The sequence below is a fragment of the Cinclus cinclus genome, chromosome 18 (genome assembly GCF_963662255.1).
Source record: "Cinclus cinclus chromosome 18, bCinCin1.1, whole genome shotgun sequence".
Lineage (NCBI taxonomy): Eukaryota > Metazoa > Chordata > Aves > Passeriformes > Cinclidae > Cinclus > Cinclus cinclus.
This window is the reverse complement of record NC_085063.1, coordinates 9,607,373-9,631,428: the sequence shown is the minus strand read 5'-3', so window position 1 is coordinate 9,631,428 and position 24,056 is coordinate 9,607,373. Positions and strand designations below refer to the sequence as shown.

The window sequence follows — 24,056 nt, the reverse complement described above, 5'->3', positions numbered from 1 at the left end:
GTCTTTGTATGGGACAATTCTGGGTAAATTCCTTAGGATTTTCAGTTTCTCTTTTAATTCTTGCATTTTAGTGTTAGCAAGAACGTTGCTGTGACCATGGTGGTCTGGGGATATCAGGAAAATGAGGTTTCCAGCAGCTCCCTCTTGGGAAAAGTATGAGTGAGGGTGTTTTTCTTTTCTCTTGGGCAATTATCTGGAAGGGGAGCATTTGTATCTGAAGTGATGCACTGGCTTCTCAGGTAGATTATACAAACTTTTTCTAAAAATTCACATAATTTAAAATTTTAAAAATCAATTAAAAATGTAAAAATATACCTATCTATCCGTAAATAGCAATGACCCTGCAAAATTTATTCAGACCTATTAAGCAGCATTTGAAACAAAATGCAATTTTAGAAAATCTGATCTATCACATAGTCTAAAGAAATAGAATGGCTTTCTGTCTGAGCTGGATGAGAGGTTTGGTTTTGGTAAGCTCCTTGACATTTTTTTTGCTTTAAAAATTGTTATTAAGAAAATGGGTCAACAAGGAAATTCACATACAAAATCTGCACTTGAGTAACATTAAAGTCCCTTCCCAAATATTGGGAAATTTGACTTATGGCTGTTCCTCTGTCTCGGGGTCACATTATGAAAGGCAACCTTGCAACATCTCCAGCCACATCTCCTGTTCAGAGAACTCCTCAGACCACCTGAACTCACTCTTGGACCTGAAGGACCCAAAAACTTACTGTGGTTTCATGTCCCAGCCCCAAGCATTGCTCCATCCTGCGGGTGGGACAATTGCAGGATTTCTTTCCAGACCTAGAGCCAGATTATGGGGGAAAAAAAGCCCAGAAGTTTCAGGATCTCGTCCAAGGTCATGGCTTCACATTCAGCAAAGACACACCTGGAACCAGGCTCTGGGCATGGAACCAGCTGTGGGCATGGGCAGCCCTGGAGCAGTTCAAGATGCTCTGCTGGAAATTTGGCTTTCACATTTTCAGCTCTCTTTGGACTCCTCTGTCCACACTTAGCATTGCCTAGAACTTGTTTCTGTCCTCCAAAAAATATGGAATAAGATTTGGGAGGAAGAGAGGAACAAAGACTAGCCCAAGAAAGGCTCAGCAGAGGGACAAAATCTGCCTGTCCACCCTTTTAAAGGTCTTTGTCATCAGGACTGCCTTATCAGCAACCCAAAACTGATTTATTTTCTTGTAGTCTGGTGGTTAAGACTTCTTGTGGGAGACTGCCACCAGGAATGTGTGGTACAGACATGGGGGAGCTGAGTGATTAGAAGGGAAGATTTTTCAGACAGTACTGCATTATGATTTAGGAGAAGAATCAAATAATTTATATCAATAAGCAACAAGCAGGACCTATCATAGTTAATGCAGATTTAAATAATTTCATGGAAATGATGAGCATTATTTGTAGCTAATTCTAATGTAAATTAACCCCAAATTCCATGGGGTTTTGCCTGGATGAATGAGAAGTGATGATTTATGGCATGGTTGTGCATGGAGGTGTGTCAGGATTTCTTTGATATGACACCAAAGAAAAATATATCTCATACCTTCAAAATTCTATGTGATTTCCATGTGAATTCTATGTGAAATGTGCATAAAATCAGTTTTCTGCAATCACTGATTACAGGACAAATCCAACAACTTTTCAAGATACAAGTTCAAAAGATCTTCATAGATTCCAGCGCAGGAAGTTGAAGAGGAAAAACTCACTTTTTCCTATGCAACACCTGAAGATGACTTTTAATGTCCCTTTCCACCCGAACCATTCTGTGGTTCTGTGAATTTATGATTCTGTGATTCTGTGACTGAAGACCAGTCATTTACCTGTGCTGCAATAGGTTGCATGACATCATCCTTATCCTCATCTCTCATTCCTGCCTCTCTACCATACCCTCTGTGCCAAATTTCCAGCAGGCCTTGAAAAGTAATTGCAAACAAATAAGAGAATAAATCTTTTTTATCTCTGACTTGGACAAAATTTGCAGTGAGCAGCTGGCTGGAGCAGTTGATTTTTGCCTCACCAAATGCAATTTCCATTCTTGTGGTCGCTAGAAAGCCCAGGCCACCACATTTGATTTAGGACCTGCTGACACTTCTTGTTCTAGCAGACAGGATCTCATTTTGGAAACACCAGAGGCAAATCTGCACGATTTACAGCCATTTGGCATTTAAAGTTGTCTCTGTGTGGAAGTCAAGGGCATCTCTCTGTTAACTGTGCACAAAGAAATGTGGAGCCAGAAGGAGTTTTGGAGCACAAACAGAGAGGTGAAAACCACGGATGTTAACAAAAACATGGCTCAAGAGGGGAAAGAAACGAACCAGCATTGCTGGAAGCCCAGTTTCTCCCTAAGAACAAGGTTTTCCCCTCCTGAATGGTGAAAAATGGCAGGAAAAGTTGTGATGATACTTCCCCCTTCCTCATTCCATGATAAAACTGGTGTGCTGGCCTGGGCACTAGCAAAAGAATGGTTTTATTTCCTGTGTGCAAGTTGTTAAACTGCACCCACATCTTTCCTAAGGCCAAAATTATCCTAGCTCTCCCCTGCTTGCTGTGTCTGGTCAAGCAATCAGGAGGAGAGAAAAAGGCTGTGAGTCTCCCTTCACCCCAAGCAAATCAATGTTCAGCCTCTCAAAGGCCACACAGAAATGAAGTTGTCACCTAAATATCCTTAACAGGCTCTTTTTATGACACAGGGAAAATGTAGAAAGACAGGGTTTGGAATCAGAGCAGAAAATACACGTGGGATTTGGGCTGTGGGTGCACAGCAAGGTTCAGAGGCACAGTGCCAGCCATGGTGTCCCAGCCCTGGAAACAGATCCCAAACCAAACTTCTCCTGATCCACCCCCTCGCAAATAAAAAACCCTACCAACTTATCCATGTAAAGGATCACTTTGTGGCTTTGTTTTGGTCCCTAAAGAAACTTTTAGCATCACTTTTCCCCTCGCCTTCCCCCAGCTGAAGGAGCTGCTGAGGTTCCTGGCAATGACACAACGACCTTTCCAAGTGGAAGTGCTTCCACAACAACAAATGGGGCAGACTGAGATTGGCACAACTCACGGGCAAGCACGGGCAAGAGGCTTCTGAAAGACCATGAAGAAACAAAGCAGCGCCTCTTAACTCAGCTTGAGGGATCCAAACAAACAAAAGGATGTCCCGAGAACGTGGGGGTGAGATTCTTGGCAGGGCAGAAGAAGAAAGGAAAGATTTTCAGGGGCATAGTTTGTGCAAAAGTGTTCAGGCACAATGCAAACTGTAAGAAAAGTGCCCACTCTGACCAACAGGGCTTCCAGAGGATGGAGCTCAGCAGTTAACTCGCAGCAAGGCAGGGACCACAGCATCCTGCACATCCACCCTCTCCCTTTGCCTGGTGGCTGTGCCTCCCCAACAGCACTGCTGGCCACAAGAATGGCTTGGGATCATGGCAGCCCTCCAAAGGGGCTGCCTTTGGTTTGTCTTTGCTTTCAAAGCACCCCCAGGTCCCCTGTCAGCAGAAGGAGAGATAATTAAATACAATACATGGTTTAAAATATAAAATTCCATCCCCATGGTGTCTTCCTTCCCTGTTTCATTTCTTTGCCCTCTGAATTGTCTCTTTTCTTGCACTCAGGTTCATATTTCTGAGATTTTCCTAAGATGGGATAATTTCTAAACTGTTCTGGTTCACAGCAGTACCCTAGCAAGTCCCACTTAAGGCCACATCTTCTGCTCATGCAAATATCCCAGCCACCATCCCTCTCCTTCAGGGGCCTACACAACATTTCCATGTATTATATTGTAATTATGTCACCTTCCTGATAGCTAATGAGGGACCACAGAGTAACAACCCATGGAGTAATAACTCCAATTATTACACGTCCCCTGAAACCTAAGCCAGAAACAGACATGTATTCTGTCTGTGACTCCAAAACACCTAAAGGTGTGATCAACTCCTGCCATGACATAGCAATTCCCACCTAACACTTGTCAGCCACCAGTAAATGTGATCTACAAAAGCCCTGGCTGGGTGATTTATTCCTGCCCTGTGCTTCTGAAGATACCCAAGAAATGCAAATTGCCTACTCTGCGCCATGGAAGTTTCACCTAATGATCTTAGAAAGAGAGTATGAAAGAAATCTGGACTTCACGGCTCCAGTTCACTCATCACCGTGACCTCTTCCACAAATGCAGGCTCGGACCTGCTCGTTCCCCCCCAGAGTAAGCTGCAAGAAAGTATCTGCCAGCTAAGGGCGTCCTAGAAAGAGGAAAGCCTTAGCTGTCAATCTCCTTGAGAAGTTCCACAGGTGGACAGCTGGAGCAGGCAGCTGCCAGCGCTTGGACGTGGCTCGGCCGCTGCAGGGAGGCTTCACTGCCGGGGGGTCGACCAGCCCATGTCACTGAAGGGTCCCTCGCCCGTGGCCGACCTCGGGGGGGGACCACAGGGCGTGCAGAGGTCAGAGTCGGTGTCTGACTCCCCTTCTGCAATGTAGGGTCTGATTTTGGCCACGGCTGCATAGCAACCGTTGTTAAGGATGTCCAAATTCTCTTTGGACTGGGAGATGCTAAAGCCGCTGAAAGAGCGCTCCAGTTCCTCGTGGTCCACCGAGGGGATGGAGATGGACGTGTCGCTGTCTCTCATGGCACTCTCGTGGTGTTTGGTTGTAATGTCTTCGTTCCGCAGGTACTCGGCGCTCGCCCGGTGCCCGCCGCTGTAGGCGGACAGGGAGCGCTCATGGGAGGGCGGAGGTGGGATCCGGACCAGCGAGCCGGGGTCTCCGATGGGAGAGGAGCCGTGGCTCTGCCGCTGGCACGACGTGGAGGGCGGGCACGCATTGCTTGGGGCTGGTGGGGCGGAGAAGTTCTTCTGACCCATGGAGCTGGTGGACCTGATGATCTTGATGATGCAGCCGTTCTTGTCAATGTGCTCCCTGCTGTCTTCGGGGCTGTGGTAGGGAGGGGCCGGGTCTGGTTCTTTGGACCCAAAGTAAGCCTCTGTCTCTGTTGGGGGGATGCCCATCCGCTGCATGTAAATGTTCACCAGGAAGTCCAGCTTCTTCTCCATGGACTGAACCTGCAAAAACACCACAGTTCCAGCACTACATGCACATTAACATCTTGAGTATGAGCAACTTCTGAGGTACAAGTGTGGGGCTGGGCTTCACAGATCACCTCTGCCTACACTCACCCACAGCATTTCAAACTTCTAGTGAATATTTAATTGTCTTGCTCTGAAGGGTTTAATTCTCCACCTTTTTTACAGGGTTTTCCTTGCTACAGGATTTTCCTTATGCTCCTCTAATCTTTATGAAAGACGCCAATTCCTAGAAAAGCTGGAGCACACTTGCTTCTTCCAGCTCCTTCCTGCATTTTGCACTTGTCTGGGCTCAGAAGGCCATGCGGATTTCTGAGCCTTATGCTCTAGGAGAATTTTTAATCTGCAGCAGGGCCAGCAGCTATAGCAGCGAGGCTCAGGGACTCATTTGAAATGAATCCAGCATGGTGGCAAAAAAACCAATGTGCTGTTTTCAAAAACAATGCAGGCTTTTGACAAACTCACTAGGCTCGAAGTGTCTGGTTTGAAAGTAACACTTAGGCTTCCAAGGCACTTAGTACCCTTTCATAACATCCACCTTGCTTCTTTTTCAAAGTATTCTGGGCTCTCACTTTTTTTTAAAACTAAAACGCAAGGTCCCACTGAGGAAAAAAGCCAAGGAAAAACAACACAATGCATGCAATACCCTCTGACAAGAAGCCCTTCCTGACCCAAGATACCTGTTTTTCAACTTTTCCAAGCCTGCCCATCATGCTGGGGTCTTCAGGCAGCTCCCCTTCGGCTGGCCCTTTGGTCCGATCCTTGTCAGTCATGGAGGATCCTCTCCCAACGATCTGGTCAACTCTACCAGGATCAGAAAATCCCCCCACCCCCGGAAAAGGACCTGGAGTCAGTTGGAGGCAGCAGGTGAAAAGGGCACTGCTTGTTGTGCCTCCACGGGACAAAGCAACAGTCTCTCTCCCAACCAACACTCCAAATTACTCACAGACACGCAGTGCCACTGAAGTGTTAATTCAGATGCAAAATTCAGAGCAGTATTAGCAGAGTTTGAAATTATCCATTTCTGTTCATACAGGTAAAACATGGCACATTATGCAGAGTAAATCTACCCACTGCAAAGAATTTCTTTAACTGGCTTTCCTCCAAATTGATTAACTTCTTATTTGCACTGATAAATTATTATTTTGGGGGAATGTCAAGTTTTCTGTCTAGAAAATATCAATGGGATCTTTTTCATTCTTTGCAGGAGTTTCCTCTCCTCAATGTAAATGTCCATGTGTAATTCTCGGATCCATGAAAATGAACTGCTTGTCCTAAGATCCAGACAAACAGGTGCAGTGATAACTGTTTTATTGAAATTATATCAAGCCTGAATTTGGCCAGAACTCACCAAACATTGCCAAACTGTTTTCATCTCAATGCAGTTCTCACTTGTACTGGTGGATGTTTTTTATTAGCAGGGCTCCCAGCTGGGAGCAGCAGAGGAGGCTCCTGCTAAATCAGCCAGGAAAGGTTACCAGCACATAATTGGGTGCTGACTTCTTTACACACATCACATTTGCACTTCCTCATTCCCAGTATGGAAACACCTGGGTTGATTAACAGCTCCATACATGGAGGAAGGAGGAGGGCAGAACCAGTCTGGAAGCTGGAACTCAATTTCATTAGAGGCATCAAATATAAATTTCTGGAGACTAAATGCTAGAGCTTCTTGATCCCTCCAAATTCCAGGGAGCAACTCATTTTTGGAACAACTTCTTAATGGCAGCCAGGTTTATAGGCTAATTCTGTGCTGGGCAAACTTTACTCTTGCATAATGCACCAAACATAAGGGTGGCGGGGGGAAAGAAGGGTTAATTAATCTGACTGAAACCAAGTTGAGGTATCTTGAGCGAAAACTCAAAATGCTTCTTACGCAGTTCTGCCGTGTGGGCCATGGGTCCATGCACCAGGAGGAGGAAAAGGAAGGAGCTGAATACAGACAGACAGGGAAAAATGAACAAACAAAAACCAAGGAAAGGAATGAGATGTGAGGCTATTTCCAACACAAGAGCCATCTGTTTGCTTCACACTGGACAGGGACTTCATACGGATGTTGGCTGTTGACACTGAGGGACAGGTACCAGTGGGAATGGACCAGCGTGGCTCCCTTAGCTTATATTAGAGCAAGAGCATTTTACAGCACCAGATCTGGCTCAAAGAGATGTAGTGGGTGAGCACATCACACCAAAGACAGAAAATATAAGCCAACAATCGTTTCAGAGTTTAGCTTTGATCCCTGAAGCTACTTGATTTGGACAGGGATGTGACAGAATTCTGTTCTGCTCAAAAAGCCATGTTTGATCCTTTGCTTAGCAATATAAGCACAGGAGTACAAGGAGCACCAAGTGCTGGAATTACAAGTGTGAGGAATATGCATGCCTTATTTCTCTCTTGTAATGGGAGAAGGAAATCACTGACATTTACAGGAACTCCCCACGAGGGATGCAATTACTGACAGGACATACAGCACAAGAAATCCTAGGACAATGTCGTTACCATATAAGCAAGGAGCTGTTAAATTGGATACCTCGGGCTACCTTGGTGGGGAATCACAAGTCAAGGCGTGGTACAGCCACTGTATGAACTCCTCTCCTGGATGCACAAGCAAGTAGACTGGTAAAACAATGAACATGAGTTTAAAGAGACCCAAAGTCTAAATGTTATTGAATATTGCAGAAGACCAAGAACAATCAGGGTGCTCTGTCCTCCTGTCCCATCCAGCACCCACACTGACACTGAAAATGTGTCCACTAATGGAAATGAGATGTCCCTCAGCAGCTGTGGAGTAGAGCAGGGAGGCAGGACAGACTGTGACACAGAGAGGAGAACCCAACATTGCATCGTAATGACAGAGTCTTGTGCCCCTAATAATTCTAACCTTGCAGAAATCAAGGCAGTCTGTCTTGATTAGCAGTCTTTCATACCTGAAGAGAAGAGCTCTCCAGTGAGTGAATCTCACATGGTCCATTTTAGGGGCCAGTGGCACTTCACAGATAGAGTGATCACTAAGAAGAGCACTAAGTTGTTGCTCACCTTCAAGGACACTGCTTGCTTTTAGACCTGCTGGGATTTAGGAGCAGGGCTGAAGCCCCTCACAGAGCTCACTCATAAAGCATTCAGAAGCTTTTTTCCATTATATAATCGACACCAGAGCCCAGAATTCCCACTTGATTCATTGCCTTTGTGTCTATACCTGAACACAGTCCTGACTCCTGGGGTGGTTGTCTTCCACAGCCCTGAGGAAGCAGAGGCAGATGTCTCCTTGGAGGCAGGGCAGCACCAAGGATGGTGCAGGGGGGCAGCTCTGGGCCTCCGGCTTCAGTGCAGAGAGGGCAGAAGAAGGTGAACCAAGTCCTTCTCTCATTATGGGAGAAGCCAGTCTCAAAGTCTCCTACCCCTTTGCTTCCCATGGCACAAGCTGGACCACAGGAGAGTGCTCCGACCCTCAGAAAAGCACAGAGATTTCATCTGTGCCTTATCCAGTACAAGACAGAAGAGGAAATTCCTTGTGAGCTCCCAACCCACCTGCACCTAGCTGAGAACCACCAAGAGCAGGAGGTCCTTTTAGCCATTACAAGATTTTGAGGTTTTGTCCAAACTGGGCAACAAAGTTCAAAAGATGAAGAAGAAAGAACATAATTCCACTTTAACAAGCAGAAGGGGATAATTTATGCTCTTACTGCATGACAAAGGACCAAGAATTATCTGAGGTGCTCATTCCACTTGTACACTACAGCCTATGGGGAGGCTTGTGTTTTCTCAGTTCTTATTTTTTTCTGTGCCAAATGCACACGCGCAGAGGGAAGAATTCAGCTGAAGCTTTGGAAGAGCCAGCTCTATGCTCGTCCTTTCCTGGAAGAAGAGGATTCAGAGATTTCTAAGGATGCATGACAAACTGTGCCATCTGCTGTCCTCCGTGGGCTCTGCTGGGCCTCAGTTTGGGAGGGAGAGAGAAGAGGGGATTGCTCTTTAAAGTGGACCTTACTGTCTTCACTTCTTTCTAATGATACAAAAAAAATGTAAATTCTTGCATCAGCCACAGTGCAGGTTTTCTCATGCTTCATTATGCTTCATGCTAACAGTGCATGCAAAGAGGTGTAATATGTCACCCTCGGGCCAGAAGCAGACATCAAAAGGTCAAACGGCTCAAATGAGATAAAAATGAAGTGTTTGGGAATAAATAGTCAAATATTTCCTTTTTTTTTTTTCTTTATCTCTTATAATTTTTTTGAAACAATCCAGCATTGAAGCCAAACCCCCTTCATCCCTGTCACAGGACTGGCTTCTTATCCCTTCATTTGGCAATAAAATTTGCTCTGGACAAATTTCAATCAAACAACTGTTGTCTAAAAATTGCAGCTGAGATTTCACCTATTCTAGGCTAAATCAGCTGATCACAGGAATTTTATCCAAGTTGTCTCTGTGTAGAGCATGGAGCAAACACCATCAGCCAAACCACAGCTGTGAGCATCTACCAGGATCCCCCTGACTTTGCTGGGAGCTGCTTGCAGAAAGATTTTGGTTGAACTGAACAATCCATAGGGTCAAAGCATCTCATGGGACATCCCTCCCATGAAGCTTCTCTAGGCAGAATTTAGCTAAAACAGGGGGTGCAGACTGAAAAGGAGAGGCTGGAGCCATCCGTGGGGACATCACAGGACACATCCCCATGGCACACACTCACGTGGCGTTGGGGTGACAAAGACCATGGCAACAGCAGAGCCAGACCCAGGGGTTTTGGATCTGGGCTTGGGGCTGTTCAGAGCTCTGCCATCCATCAACCCCCTGAGCACCTCACAAGTGCCTCTGGTTCCTGTGGGAGGATAAAACTGCCAAAAATTAAGTGCAGCATAAACCTTTTCATAGGTGGGAACAGAGATTTCAGCAGCTTTCTGTACCCTGCTGCTTTCTGCACCCACAGCTTGATAAAGGGAAAAAAAAAAAAACTGCAAAAGGGAGAAATTACAAAAAAAAAAAAAGTCTGAACATTCCAAGAGCCTTGTGGGCAAAGATTTTTAAATCAGTTTTAGAAACTGTATAAACTCTGGGATGAAAGTCATTAGCATGAAGCTGATACAGCAACAGTCTTGGACTGAATAGAATAAATATCCTAGTTTGAGGACTGCTCCCTTCAGATCCATCAATCACCTTTGCTGTGTGTGAGGCACAAGTTTTCACATGAAAATCTTGCTTTTAGTGAAGGCTTGTTGGACATATCATCTTAAAGGTTAAATACAACAAAAGCCCTTTAAATATGTATTTTTATTTTTAAATAGAAATGTTTCTGCAAATAACAAGGTTATTTCATTTTCAAAGACTTCTTTTGGCAGGGAAGAGGAATGGGAAAAATACTTTTCTGAAAGTATTTTTTTTTCTGAAAGCATTTTTTTTTTTACAAGCATAAATCTTTGGGCTTCCAGAAAATTCTGTTTTTTTAATGCTTGAGCTAGCTGAGTGGGAAAAGGTAAGCTTTCAATATTCCTTTTACTTACATTTCTCTAGTGAAGATTACTCAGAGCGGCTTAAATAGAAATCAAGAGATTTGTCACATATTAGCTCTTAGGGAGGCAAATATATTTAGGAAAAAAATATTTGAGGCTAAGCTTACTGCATTTAAAAATCACCTACTATTTCTACATGGAAAATTACTTTCTGGCAAATATTTATACCTGCCTTGGACTCTAGTTATCTCAGTGCAAAGGAAAAATACAGCCCAGCTCATGGCCTTGCTGCCCAGACCCCAGAATGCCCTAAAATGGGATTTTTTGTGATAATACATTCCTCATTGTATGAGCTTCAGATATGGTTTTACTTAGGGAGAGAACTTAATGAGAACTATCATGCTGTGTGACTGAGGGCTGGGTTTGACTCCTGCTCCTTTTGCTTGGAAAATCAGGATTGATTTATTATTTTTCAGAATATGAGTGCCATGGTTGTAGTATTTTAACAATTTTTTTTTTTCCTCCATGGCCAGTAGAGCGCCACCGGGAAGAAACAGAGACCACTGTGTTCATCAGCTATAAAACACTTCATTCTTACTTTGCCCACTGAAATAAACTCATTTAATTGTCCAAAGAGCTGCAGAGGCTCCTTTGCTTGTGTGTGGATGGTGTCACCCTTTAGCAAGTGGATTGTTCATTTTGTATTAGCTTTGTGGGTAAATATTCCATCTTTTATGTTTGAAGACAGCCTGATAAAATATGAGATCTTTTAAAAAGATATAATTTGGTTTTCTAAAACCTAGAAGAAGACTGAAAAATGAAATAGGCTCTCTGAAGGAACTGATGATTATTGATGACTGAATGAACATCCCCTTTTTTGTTCCCCTCTGGCTTGAAGGCAAATCAGAGCACACCCAGAGCAGCAAACCCTTGTGAGTCATGATTTAGCAGGCTGCACTGCCAAGTGAGAAATGCCGTCATATAACTGGCATGAAAGGGGTTTGACATTAAGCAAATGAAAAAAAATTCCAGAGAAAGCGGAATTTTGGTGAATCCTAACCTAGGCGAGTATTGGGGAGACTCTTTGGAAGAATACATGGGTCCTTTGGTTGGATACTTCTTATGCCGGGGAGTTGAAGGGGGTGGGGGACCCACAATCATATCTATCCTGGCAAAGTAAATAAGAAAAAAGACACCAGAAAAATGCATAATGAAGCAACACGTAGAGAAAAGTTGGTCAGAGAAAAGTTGCAGAAAGAAAACAACTGACAAACAGAACAACAGGGAGAGAAAGAGAGAGAATCTGAAAATATATTCCACTGGAAACAGAAGGCTCTCTCCTACCACTTGGTTGTAGATGAAAAACCAGAGTCTTACCCACTTCAGGGTAAGATTTGGAGTTTTAGGCACCACTGCAACATCATTAGGAGCTCCCCCCACCCCAGATATAACAGGCACCATGCTTTACCCTCTGGAATATATTTGCATATGTGTGGCAATATCCCATTGAGGTGGCTGGATATGAAACAACATATATTCATCCTCCTTTCAGTTCCAGTGCTAGAGAACACATCCTCAGCTAGTTCAGGGAAGCATGAGCTGCTGGGAGTCGGCGAGGAACGCTGCAGGACTGGATAACTCAATGAATGGAGACATCCATGGTTGGCAAGGTGTCAGGATGGAACACAAGACAATGTGAACACAACACTGAAAAGAGCACATTGCAGACACAGTGACAGAGGCTTTACTGATTAAAGAGGAAAGTGCATGTAAACACCCCAGAAATGTGCTTGGATGCAGCTTTAATCCACCAAAGCCCTGGCTAGGGGAGGTCAGAGCCCGCCCTGCCAAGCTGAGCTGAGCTGGGAGGCAGAACACAGAGCTTTGACTGATGAAGGAAAGGGACATTAAAATATCTGTTCTCCAAGGTGCCCCGTGACTTCCTCCCTGGCATTCACCTGTGTGGGTGCAGGGTCCAACACTGGCCATGGCCTCATCTACAGGGGGCCCTTCCAGTTGCACTGGGCAGGTGCCCAGCCATGGGACCTGTTGGTGCCCAAAGGGTGGCCCCAAAGGGGTCTGCTCCCATCACCATCACTGATCTCCTGCTCAATGGGGACAGTGAAACCACTGTGAAGCTGCATGGTAGTCTTGGATCCCAAATCTAGGTGCTCCATGCTTTTGAAGCAGCTCCTGGTCCTCCTGGCTTCCCTGTGAGAGGATGGGTGGTGGCCTTGTCCAGCCCCAGAACCTAATTCTCACAGTCCAAGAGCTACAGCTGAGAGGAGAATCCAGTTTGGTCTTCGAAAGCTGCAATTCCTGACTTCAACCTCCCCAAAAAAAGGAGACAACCAAACTGCTTTGTCTTTGCAGCACACGCCCCTGAAGGACTGGGACACCTGGATGGGTGGTGAGGCAATCTGCCACAGCCCTCAGGGTGCTGCAGGCTCAGATGTCCCACCTGGAGCCAGCAGAGATGACAACCCCAATGCACACTACCCACTGTGGAGGCAGCCTCAAGGCCTCTTGTTTCAGGTTACTAAAGTCAGGAAATCTTAATCCCCTCCCCCTCCTCTTCCCCCTCTATATTCAGCTACGCATCTTGGATCTATAATCACTGAATTTGTACTGAACAGGACTGAGAGGCTCACACAGAGAAAATTCTCCAGGATATTTTGGTCTCCATTGCAAGGGAGAATGTTCCTTCTGGGAAAAGCACAGTGTGCAGCAGGGCTGAGAAAGTTACCTCTGCATCTTGAACATCAAAAATAGCAGAGTTAGAATGGACTCTGAGAGATCCATGGCAGAATAGAAATTCCTCTTTTTCCCAAGACAATTTTCCTACTTTATTCCTGAAGTTCATTCAGCTGTTTGCCGACAGAAACACTTCTTTTTTCCTCACATTTGCTGATTACAAGGGACTTTGATGGGTCTGAAATTGAAGGAAAAATTCCTCAATGGCTTCCAGGGGAAGGTAGGCTGCCACAGCCATCAAGCCATCAAGGGAAGCAATTTCATTCTCCAAGTGTAAAAGCAAATGGTGTATTTTTTTGACTGGACATTGCCCATGGCCAAACCCTGCCACAGTTCTGGGTGTCCTTCAAGCTCCACAGAACTGGAGCTGCTTCTGCTGAGCCAACACAACCGGGGGTGTTGGAGGCTTGGGGTCAGGACTGAGGAATGAGAGGTCATACTAAAAGATTAAACTCTGATCCTCTGTTCAAAGAATCAAACTTATATGTTTTGGTTTTTTTTTCCCCTTCCAGGAGAAACATGAAAAATGTGGAACCTTGGTTCCATTTGTCCCCTTTCCACATTCCTTCTATTGAAATGAACACATCTCGCCCTAAAATCTGAGCACAGAAGCTGAAATGCAGCTTGAAATGAAACCCACCTACGGTGAGCTTGGATGAGAAATTCCCATGTGCACAGATTTTCAGCAGACTGTGCCATCCAAGGAGGGATTCCTCCTGAAGTGGCTTAGCATCCCAGCAGTGGGAGGGAGCTGCTGCCTCCTCACTGCTCTCCATGTCTGTGGCAGCAGGGCCACAGCCAGGACACCAAATTTTGTCTTATGTCACTCCCAGAAAGGTACCAAATGACCCACATGAGCCTCAACACTGGGACACCAAATCTTTGCACCCTGCCAGGAGGACCATGGAGATACCCACTCGCCTTTCTTATGGGATATATATATATCCTATGGGATGTACCAGAATGCCAAAAGCTCCTAAAATAAAGCAGGAGGATGAGCCATGATGTTTGTATGTCCTGAGATGGACAGTAAGGGAGTTTTAGGGCAGGAACTCTTTGGGTTCCAGCCATAAGCACTGATGTCTTCCTTGGGAATTTGTCTTAAAAACGAAAAGAATAAGCAGTAGCTGCAAAAGGGAAGTGTCCCTCTCCTGGCAATACCTCCACAGTGAACAAAAAGCATTGGAAAATGAAGCAAAGAGAGGGGTCTCTTGCCTGGCCTGAAGGTTTTTAATCCGGGAGAGCATGTCCAGGTGGCCAGCTGAGTACTGCTCAATGACATCCATCACGTCGTAGGGCCGAAGGCTCTCCTTAAACTTGCGCTTGGAGACGAGAAACCTCATAATGCTGCAGGAGACAGAGAGCAAAATCATAACACAGTCCCTGGGTGCAGCCTGACCTGCTTAATGGCAGATAAAAACACTGCAGGGAACTGCTTTTGGAAGGAAAATGGAATAAATCCCAGCCCTGTGGGTTTGGGAGAGGATGCAGCAATAGGAGAGAGGAAGGGGATGGCGGGGGCTGGTGGCTGAAGCCCTGTCTGCACCAGGGGGTCCCTGATGCCCCTTGGACTGTCATCTGTGCATGTGCCCTCTGCACCACTTTTAGAAATGTCAGCATTAAATCACAGAGCTGGTGAGAACCGTCATTTGGATGCGTCCCTGCGGGATATTTTCCTTTTTCTCCTTTTATTCCTTCCCTAAGCAAAAATTGCCCTTCCTGGCAAAATTGTCTGTAAAGCAGGGCAGGCCACCCAGGGGGAAAAAAGCCTGCAGCACACAAATGTCAGCATTTGCCAGCACTTCTTGGGCTTTACACATCTCATTTTTCCCTATAATCTATTTTTCTGGACTGCTTCTCCCCTCTCCCTCTCTTACCACACTGCCCTGATGCTGACTTTCAGCCCTGGTGTTAAATCTTCTGTCACAAACTCGCAGTTGCAGCTTTTGTTCTCGTCAGGAATGTCTTCTCCAGGGAGGCTTGCTTCTGGGTTTGGGGCAGGGAAGGAGAAACACAACATGTTACTGTTTCCTGTGCCAGTGCCACAAGGAAAAGCAGGGCAGATCATAAACAGCAACCCCAGGGAAGCAGCAGAGAAGCTTTTGCTGAGCATCCAGATTGAGACATTTCCCAAGATGTACTTAGGTGACATTTAGCAATGCCAACTGCAGCTCTCACCCATCCCTATATCAGTGAATCACAGTATCATTTGGGCTGGAAAAGCCCTTTAAGATCATTGAGTCCAACCATTCCCCCAGCACGGCCAAGCCCAGCCACTAAACCATGTCCCCAGGTGCCACATCTAGATGTGTTTTAAACCCCTCCAAGAAGGTGACTCCACCACTGCCCTGTGCAGCCCATTCCAGGGCTTGACCACCTTTTCAGTGAGGAAATTTTTTCTAATATCCAATCAAATCCTCCCCAACACACCTTGAAGTAATTTCCTCTTGTCCCAATGCCTGACTCTTCCTCCTTTCCCCATCCTTATCTACAGAAACATAAACATTATCATGGGTATCAGAAGGTGTTTTCTTGCCTCTTCTAATCATTATTGACCAGTTTGGGTTGGAAGGGACCTTTCAAAGTCCCTCTAGTCCAACCCCCTACAACGGGCAGGAACATCTTCAACTTGATCAGGTTGTTCAGGCTACTCCATGCTGAAAGACTGGGAGGGGAAGGAGTCCCAACACCTTGGCTGGCAGCTCTACCCTTCTTAGGTGGGGAGGATGTTGGGGCCAGCTGGGAATTCGGGGTCCAGCACCCCAAGCCCTCACCTTCCGAGTTCTGCCGCGACGCCGCTCCCTTGATGCGGAACGCTTGCCGGGCTCGGCTGCGGTCTCCGAAGCTCCAGCTCTTGGGGACTTTGCTCGGGCTGTCCTCGATGCTCTGGTCAGCACTGGGGGACCTCCTGATGCCCTGAGCCTGTGGAGAGCCTTTCCCTTTGGTGCCAGCACCGCGGGGACTGGAGAAGACACGATCTTTCAAACTGACCTTCTGACTGTTCAGAGAAACACGTTGAAACAAAGACAAAAAGGAGACAGCAGGAGGAGTCATTCTGGAAACCACGCAGTCCTTCCCCACCAGCCATTAGAAACCAAGAGCACTTCCAAGCAGCAGTGACATGTAGCTTTGCTGTTGGCTTTTCTTGTTTGTTTTTTTTTTTTCCAATATATATATATATATATATATTAATTTTTGTTTTAAAGAAAGCACTGTAGAAATGTTTCCATCATCATGAGTGAAATGGGAATGGCTTGTAAGAGAGAGAAAATAATGAGGACTTAAACAGAAGCCCCTCATGGGATGCCAGGGCTGGCGGGACAGGATGACATTAACAATGAGGTTATGATTCCTTAAATCACTGATCGACTCCGATCACGAGTTAGGAAGCTTTTCTTTCACAACTGCATTCCAAAACACTCTGGCTAATAAGAAAATACCAATTAAAAAAAACCCCAAACCATTATCTTAAAACTTTTGTGCAAACACTTCACTTCTGGTGCTCAGATCTATCTTTTCTCTTTCTTCAGCTCCTGTATTTCCTCCCTCTTACAACACGATCTGCCCCCTTTATAAATTCCAAACAGTTCCTCTTTATCCAGTTACATATTAAATACAAACACTGTGAAACTCCTTTGTGTCCTATAAAATGCCATCTAAAAGCTATCTGGCATCTCCCAGGAAGTCTGCTATGGGTGTCATAAACATGGAAAGCAAAATTTTAAAACTCCAGGATATGGCACTTTAATGCCTTTTTTTTCCTATTAGAATCCTTGCAATTATGGTTGGAAAAGAAGATCTCTCCAAAACAGAGATGATGTCACTGGAAAATAGTGACCACCCAGCTCTATTTAGTTTTCAAATTCTGAAATTTTCATTTAAAGCCTTTTACCCAAATGAAGATGTTGAAATTTTATGTGAAAATTTAGGAACAAAGAGATTTTGTGAATCTTTATGAAAACACAAACTTTATAGAGACAGCACTGGGGAAAGCAAACTACAAATAATTTAGGATCATTTCATATTTTCTTAATAGCAATTGATGATTAAACTCCACTGATTAGAGGTTGAACACCCAGTGCAAGATACTTGCACAAATAGCCAATATTTTATATATAGGTATATCAAAACTGAGTGAAGACAGGGATTTAATTCCCAGCATTCTGTACCATTACAGCAGTCACTTATCATTCTGCTGCCAACTCTCTGCCGCAATTTGCAGGAAGAACATTTCAGAAATTTTAATTTCCACATCACCAACCAAAGACCTGCTTTTTTTTTTTTTTTTGGTGCATCTTTCAGAAGCACCAACTTAAAAGTCAGAGCCACACGGGCTTTCTTTGCCTTCAAAACTGGCATGAGGTTCTTCAATCAGAACTTGGCTGCTGGTTTTGAAGCAAAGCAAAATGCCGCTCCCTTTTCCCAGCCGCCGGCTGTTCCCTGCTGACAGGAGCAGACACCAACTCTGACCAGAGAAGGAAGAAGATGTGACTCGAGGACACTCAGGGAGCAGATTTGTCGAGTAAGAAGGTGCTATTTTTACAAAGTCACTTCACATTGTGAGACAACAAACATTTACAGGGAGAGAAAGGTGCTTAGGCAGCGTTTTGCGGAGCTGTGTGGGGAGGGCATCCCCTGGGCAGCAGGGAAGGGTTGGCTGTGGCCACAAGCTCAGCAGCAATTTCACATTGAAAGATGGATTGGAGAGAAAATAAAATTTGCTCATGATCAAATTTTAAAAAGGCAGAATTATTTCAATTAAAGAAGAATTTTAATTCAGGTAACTACTGGGGATTTGATTTCCAGTGTGGTGCCTGTCTGCAGGGTCTGTCTGAAAGGCATGGGATCAGAAGAGCTGAAATCCAGGTCAGAGGTACAAATCCACACAGGAATCTGGGAACAAGCACGTGCCTAAACACCTTTCTGGATGTAAGCCTTCATTATTGATGCTACCAAAATCATTGCACATAATGAGCCAAAGGTTTAAAAGAAATTCTCACTCTGAGTTTCTTGGATTAGAAACCAGATTGAAATTTCATCAGTTGACTCTAAACAGGCCAACTGGATCTTTTTTCTTTATTTTTGTTGATTTTACAGAGTAATATTTCTTGAATTCACTGTGTTTCAGTAGCACTATCACTTTGAATTACTTTTTTAAAAAGTAAGTTTTATAAAAATGCTTTAGCACCACAGCAATATTAAGGATTCCGAGTGATCTCTTTGTGCCCTATCCTCTGCTGAGTTTCTCTCATCACCAATCCCAGCATAAAACCAGTTGCCTTTCACTGAGTATGGCAGGGCCTTTTCCTTGGAGTCCCTTTTCCATTCCCACAACAAATGTGCTACAAATGTTTACAGGATCACAAACAGCAAAAAAGAAAGAGTTGAACTTAATGAGGGATACAAACAAAGAGTTTCAAGCCTGAGAGCATGAGGACCAACACATTAAAAAATCTCATGGCAATCTCATGAACAATTAAGATCTGAGTGGATTTTGTTCCCAAGTATTCACTAAGGAAAAAAAAAAAACAACATTTGATGTAACTTCTTTGTTTTAACATATATGACACAAGACACCATGAAAGACTAATTGAACTTTTCCTCCTGCCATGCAATTCCCCCATTTGAAATGACACCTGGAACCACATGCAAGTACAATCCCTGCAGAGGAGGATGCTGTTGGGGTCTGCAGGAGCTGGTAGGAAAACAATCCCAAAGAAATACAGACAAACATAGGGGTATATGTTGTCAGCTAATCCAAGATCATGTTCTCACTCAACCAGAAAGTCATGCAGAGGGACGCAGAGTGTCTCAGGGAGGTGATGTTTGGATGTCACTCCAGGATGGTAAAGGAGCCTCAGTGGGGTGGGGAGTGCTGGTGACATGAAGGTGAGGACAGCAGGGACAGATGGATGCTCTCAGTCATGACAGAGCACAGGGCAGGAGCTCTGCTTGTGCCAGGGGAAGGAAGGGAAAGGGAACTGTGACTCTGCAACCAGAGGCACGGATTAGGGGAAGCCACAACAGCCTAACAGGGTGTGATTTAATTCTAGGTCCTCATAACCACTCCAAGTGGCTTGTATGAAAACCAGATTTGATAAGTAAAAATTACCTTTCCAGGCTGACCATGGGTAAGGTTTATCAATATTCAGGTTTTGACTTGAATTTAACAAAGGATAGAAACTGAGCTGATTTTTCTCTGTTGCCAGTCAAAAAATGAGAGTCCATGCTGGAGAAACTGGATGATGTTCACTGCTTTAGTGGGCTTTACATTTTGGTTAAGTCCAACTTCTCAGCACTCAGCAGAAAAATGTACAAGTACTGACCTTCAAAATGAGCTGCCATCAGCCTCCTTAGGATGCCAGGGGTTTAAGCTCCTGTTTGAAATGCTCTGGTTTGGAGTTCATTCCAGTTCTCTATAGTACTAAATCAGCACTTTAAAAAAAAATGTGGACTCATTACATTAGCAGTAATTTTAGATCAATAAAAAGTATCAGTTGTAAGGTCTTGTCATTGATTTTTAACTCTGCTTGAGCCATTACTTCACTTTCTTCTCAGCTATCCAGAATGAGTTGGACTAGCACACACTCAGATCCACCTCTGCATCCAAACTCAACCAGTATCAGTGCTCGTTCTTCTGAGAAGCTGTGGCCAGGAGAGTAAGTTTGTCTCCTGTTGGTAAATGAGGGGCTTTTTTTAAATCAAGAATTTGTGCTGAGCTCGTGGCATATGAGAACAACTCATTAAAACCAGACAGGAGTGCCAGTAGTGAATGATGGCCTTTGTCACTATTACTGGGTTCCAGTCTGCCTGCTGGTGTGAGTAAGAGGCAGAAACTAATTACTGCAGACATGAAGGAAGGGAAAATTAAATTGTGTATGCAAAATTTGCCATGACTTAAACAGAAACCAAGAGAGGGTCTGGCTCAAGCCTGGTTTGCCTCCAGCAATTCCAGAAAAAAAAAAAAAAACATTGCTAAAAGGTGAATTCAGCCTAGAGAATGCAGTTTCTAGAAACAGAGAAACCTGGGTGTAAAGGAAACAAAAAATGAGCCAGTGATCCTGTCATGGTGAGTAATCCCTCTCCTTTTCCTCATCCACAACCACGGTGCTAGACTTGGATGGGAGCCACTGATGCTGTGATGGCAAAGACTGGAGTTGCACCATCCCTGCAGCCACCACACAAGCACAGAAAGCACAAAAGGGCCTTGGATGAGTGAAGGGACACTGGAGCCAGAATTGTGTCTGTAACCTTTGCTGTCCTGCAGCATTCTGTTATAACCACCCATCTCTTCCTAATTCCCAGCCCTCTTCTCCCAAACTGCTGTTGAGTGCTGTCAGACACAACATCAGCCACATCCTGCATCTTCTCCCAGCCGTTTGGGGTTTGCCAGCTTGGCTATTCTGCATTTTGGGACAAATCAAAGCAGCCAGGTTGCACCTCTAAGGTGGCTGATTATTCCCAAACCAGCCTTTAAGGAACTTGCTCCACCCAGAGCTACAGTCCAGCCAAGGGCTCTGCAAACACCTTTCCTTCACTGCTCTGGGTGCCTCCTCTGTGCTTCCCACTGTGAGGTGCCCTCATCTCTGAATGTGCCAGCAAATTCTCTTACAAAGCAGAATATGATACAGCTGATAATCTGGCTTAGTGTAGCCACATTACTGTCTAAAAATGAATGTGTTATTGCATTTATTGACTAAAGATCATTGGTTTAGTACATTAAGAAACCACAGCTTCTAAGGAGTCTCCTATTAATTTGCCTACACTGAGTTTTCCATGATTGCCTCATTGTGTGCTGTTATTTTGTTATGTGCATCCTAGATGAAGGCTTTTAGCACTCAGCCTGAGCTGCATCAAAGTGCTGGCATCTGTCCTAAGGGTTTGTGCAGTGGGGATTGGTGGCAGACACCCAAGGGTCCAGAGAAAAAAGATAACTGAATTATTTTTACATCCCTTCACAGTTAACCCACAGTTTTACTAAAGCACAGGGTGCATAGCACTACATTCAGGATCGATGCAGGAAACAAAGATGCTCTTGTAGCTACCCTTGTAGTTCAAGGCTCCTCTTTGACTGGAAGAACCACAGTCTGGCATCCTCCTTTCAGACTCTCCAATAGATTAAGATATTGAGGTAACACTTTGTTTCATCCTCCCTTTCCCTTGCAGAACTCAAGACGGGGGAGATGAAATGAGGATCACAGTGGGAAGGATTTCAGTAGAGAACAGAAAAAAATTACACTGGCTTTAGCAACTAAAAATCCATGCCTAGGAAGACATGCAAGGAAGACACTGAGATCAGAGTGGCTGATTTTCCAGAAAACAGAACTAGACATGAACAGATGAGAGGACAGATTACGAATAGCACTGCTCATTTTCACCTCTGCCATAAACAACTTCAGTGTTAAGCAACTTGAGAGGAGGCTTTCTCTGGGGAGGAGTCCCTGCTCACACTGCACCTCCACACATAAAACAACCTCACCTGGCAAATGGAAACACCACAGAAGTCAGGATCATTTTTTTTCCAGCTAGACTATTGATGAAATCTTTGCCATTTGTCTTGAAATACTGCCTGTGTAACTGATGATCACCCAATATTTATGCACATTTTTCAAGGCTAACCTTCAAGGAAGGCCACGGCACCACCAAATATGCAGCAGGAAGCTGACTCAAAGGTTCAGGCTATTTATCCAGATGTAAAGGATTTCCTACCATGGAGAAACTTCTTTTTTATGAACCCTAGATCATGCCCCATTCCTCTTTGTTACCCATTCAGAGATGGGATTTACCACACTACTTCTGAGCACCTGGTACATGCAAACCTCAGCCATGAGTCCTACCCTCTAGACTGACAGCGAATAAAAAGAGCCAGCAGGTCAAAAAATAGCAAGAAAAGAAAAGATACAGGTTGAAACAATTAATGAAGAAAATCAGAGATACATATACTGTTAGAGCTGCAGTTTTATACTTTCAAAGCTGTAGTTTGTTGGCTTTCTGAGGGATACAGAGACTGGTGATTTTGAGAATTAAAACGGACTCCAAAAAGAGAGCATGCAAAAATTCCGAGTTCACAAACATGCGGCATCACTCAGTGCCCTGCCACTCCTGGGCTGTCCACCTGCCTGGCTGCGGGGCGAGGAGCTCGGGGGGTCCCCTGCCAGCATTCACAGCATGCAAACTCTGGGCAGTGGGAGATCAAGAAGGTGCATGTTTGCTGCTGAGGAGCAGGGGTGGGGGCAGAGACTCTTCTAGTGCAGGTGTGGAAGTTTTTATGCGCAAGGAGGATAAGATCTATGTGTCTGTGTGTGCGGCCATGGGTGCACTAAGGGATGCTCGTTGGGAAGCCCCTGAAAACACCTCGCAGTTGTCAGCTGGATGAAAAAGATGCAAACCCTGCTCGTACAAAGCCCTGAGCTAAAGCTGTCTGTCCCACTCGGGGTCTAGAAACAGAACCATTCACAAGGCCAATGTCAACGCTCAGGGGAGCCCCTGTCCCCTACGTCTGGCGGGACAGGCTGAGATTAGTCCTTCTCTAGCTGCGTAGTAGAGGTGCTAGATAGGCAAGCTGTGGCTTCCAAAGGCCACCAGGCTAGGAAAGGTCAATTTGTCACGGTCAGAGAGCCAAAGGAATGGTGACTGAGCAGAGGCAGGAAGCTGGTATTTCTCATGCTACTAACTGGACATTGCTGTACAGTGCAAGTCAATTTGCAAGGATTCCCTGGACCTTGAGGAGGGATGGAGCGATAGGGAGGAAGAGTTCCTTTTAAAAAACAAAATTAAAATTTTTCATTTTGCTTTATTTATTATTTTTAAATTTTTCCATTGTTGGTTAAACTTTATTTCCTGGCCTCCTCCCTTGCTGAGCAGACACTGGCTTGGCTAGCCCAGCCCAAATTCCCCATCCTCATCCCTTCGCTTCGTGTGCTCTGCACAACTGGCAGCCAGGGAAGGCTCTTCCAACTTTTTTTTTTTCTTTCTCTTTTTTTTTTTTTTTTTTTCTTTTTACTCATCTAGTACCTCTATTAAGCAGAGAAGTGATCAGAACGGGTGGTAGCAGGGTAGAGGGAGAATGAGCCGTGCAGCTTTTGATTAGTTTCGTGCGACGCATTTCCCGTGGTACCTAGAGTTTCCTGAGCAGCATCCGCATAGTGACTCTCTGCACGGTTTGCTTTTACTGGAAATGAGGGGAGAGTAAAAATTAGACCTGGAAGCAAATGCCAGACAGGAAACTTTTGATTATGGACTCTAGGTTTAAAAGACAGGTGTTTTGAGGGCCGGGTTCATGACAGGATTATTCTGTTTGAGTGCTCAGTGAGGAAAAAGAAAGTAGATCAAAAATCAAGAGGGCTTCTGAAATTTGTTTTACTGTGGTCAGTAAATTTAATTATTAGACATGAGGCATTCTGCTCATTGAGATGGTGGCATCAGTTTGTCTACAATTAACTGTAGGAAGATTTTTCCTCTGTACTGGAAATATTGAAAAAATACTCTGTTCTTCCCCTAAATATATTTAAAAAACCAAGTTTTTTCGAATTGTGTAAACCATGGAAAGCCAAAACTTTAACTTGTTTTGTCAAATAATTTCCAAAAAAGCTCAAATTTCTTTTTTATCCCTAAAAAAATCCCCACTCACAAAGAGAGCTAGTTAATCTGTGAATTATTCACTTTTCATATGGGAAATACCATTCTATTAAGCCTGGCATTGAAAAAAAACAAAAATAGATAAAAACAGGGTGTGGTGCAGTCCCTTATGCGAAGGCAGTTGAACATCTGTGTTCACACA

At 44.6% G+C, this 24,056-nt stretch overlaps 1 protein-coding gene across 6 annotated transcripts in view; it reads right to left on the bottom strand.

The window, feature by feature from the left end:
• Window positions 1-4,352: 4,352 nt before the first annotated feature.
• KCNQ2 (potassium voltage-gated channel subfamily Q member 2) overlaps window positions 4,353-24,056 on the bottom strand; it is a 61,838-nt gene continuing 42,134 nt past the window's right edge. For 2 of the 6 annotated variants that reach the window (XM_062505365.1, XM_062505366.1), the window contains 5 exons: window positions 16,051-16,274; window positions 15,154-15,262; window positions 14,492-14,623; window positions 5,759-5,882; window positions 4,353-5,057 (listed from right to left, as the gene is read on the bottom strand). In XM_062505365.1, coding sequence (XP_062361349.1) covers window positions 4,353-5,057; window positions 5,759-5,882; window positions 14,492-14,623; window positions 15,154-15,262; window positions 16,051-16,274 — 1,294 coding nt within the window. Of the gene's footprint in view, window positions 5,058-5,758; window positions 5,883-11,582; window positions 11,691-14,491; window positions 14,624-15,153; window positions 15,263-16,050; window positions 16,275-23,393; window positions 23,448-24,056 lie in introns of all 6 variants that reach the window. The other 4 variants (XM_062505362.1, XM_062505364.1, XM_062505363.1 and 1 more) reach the window with 4 other exon arrangements.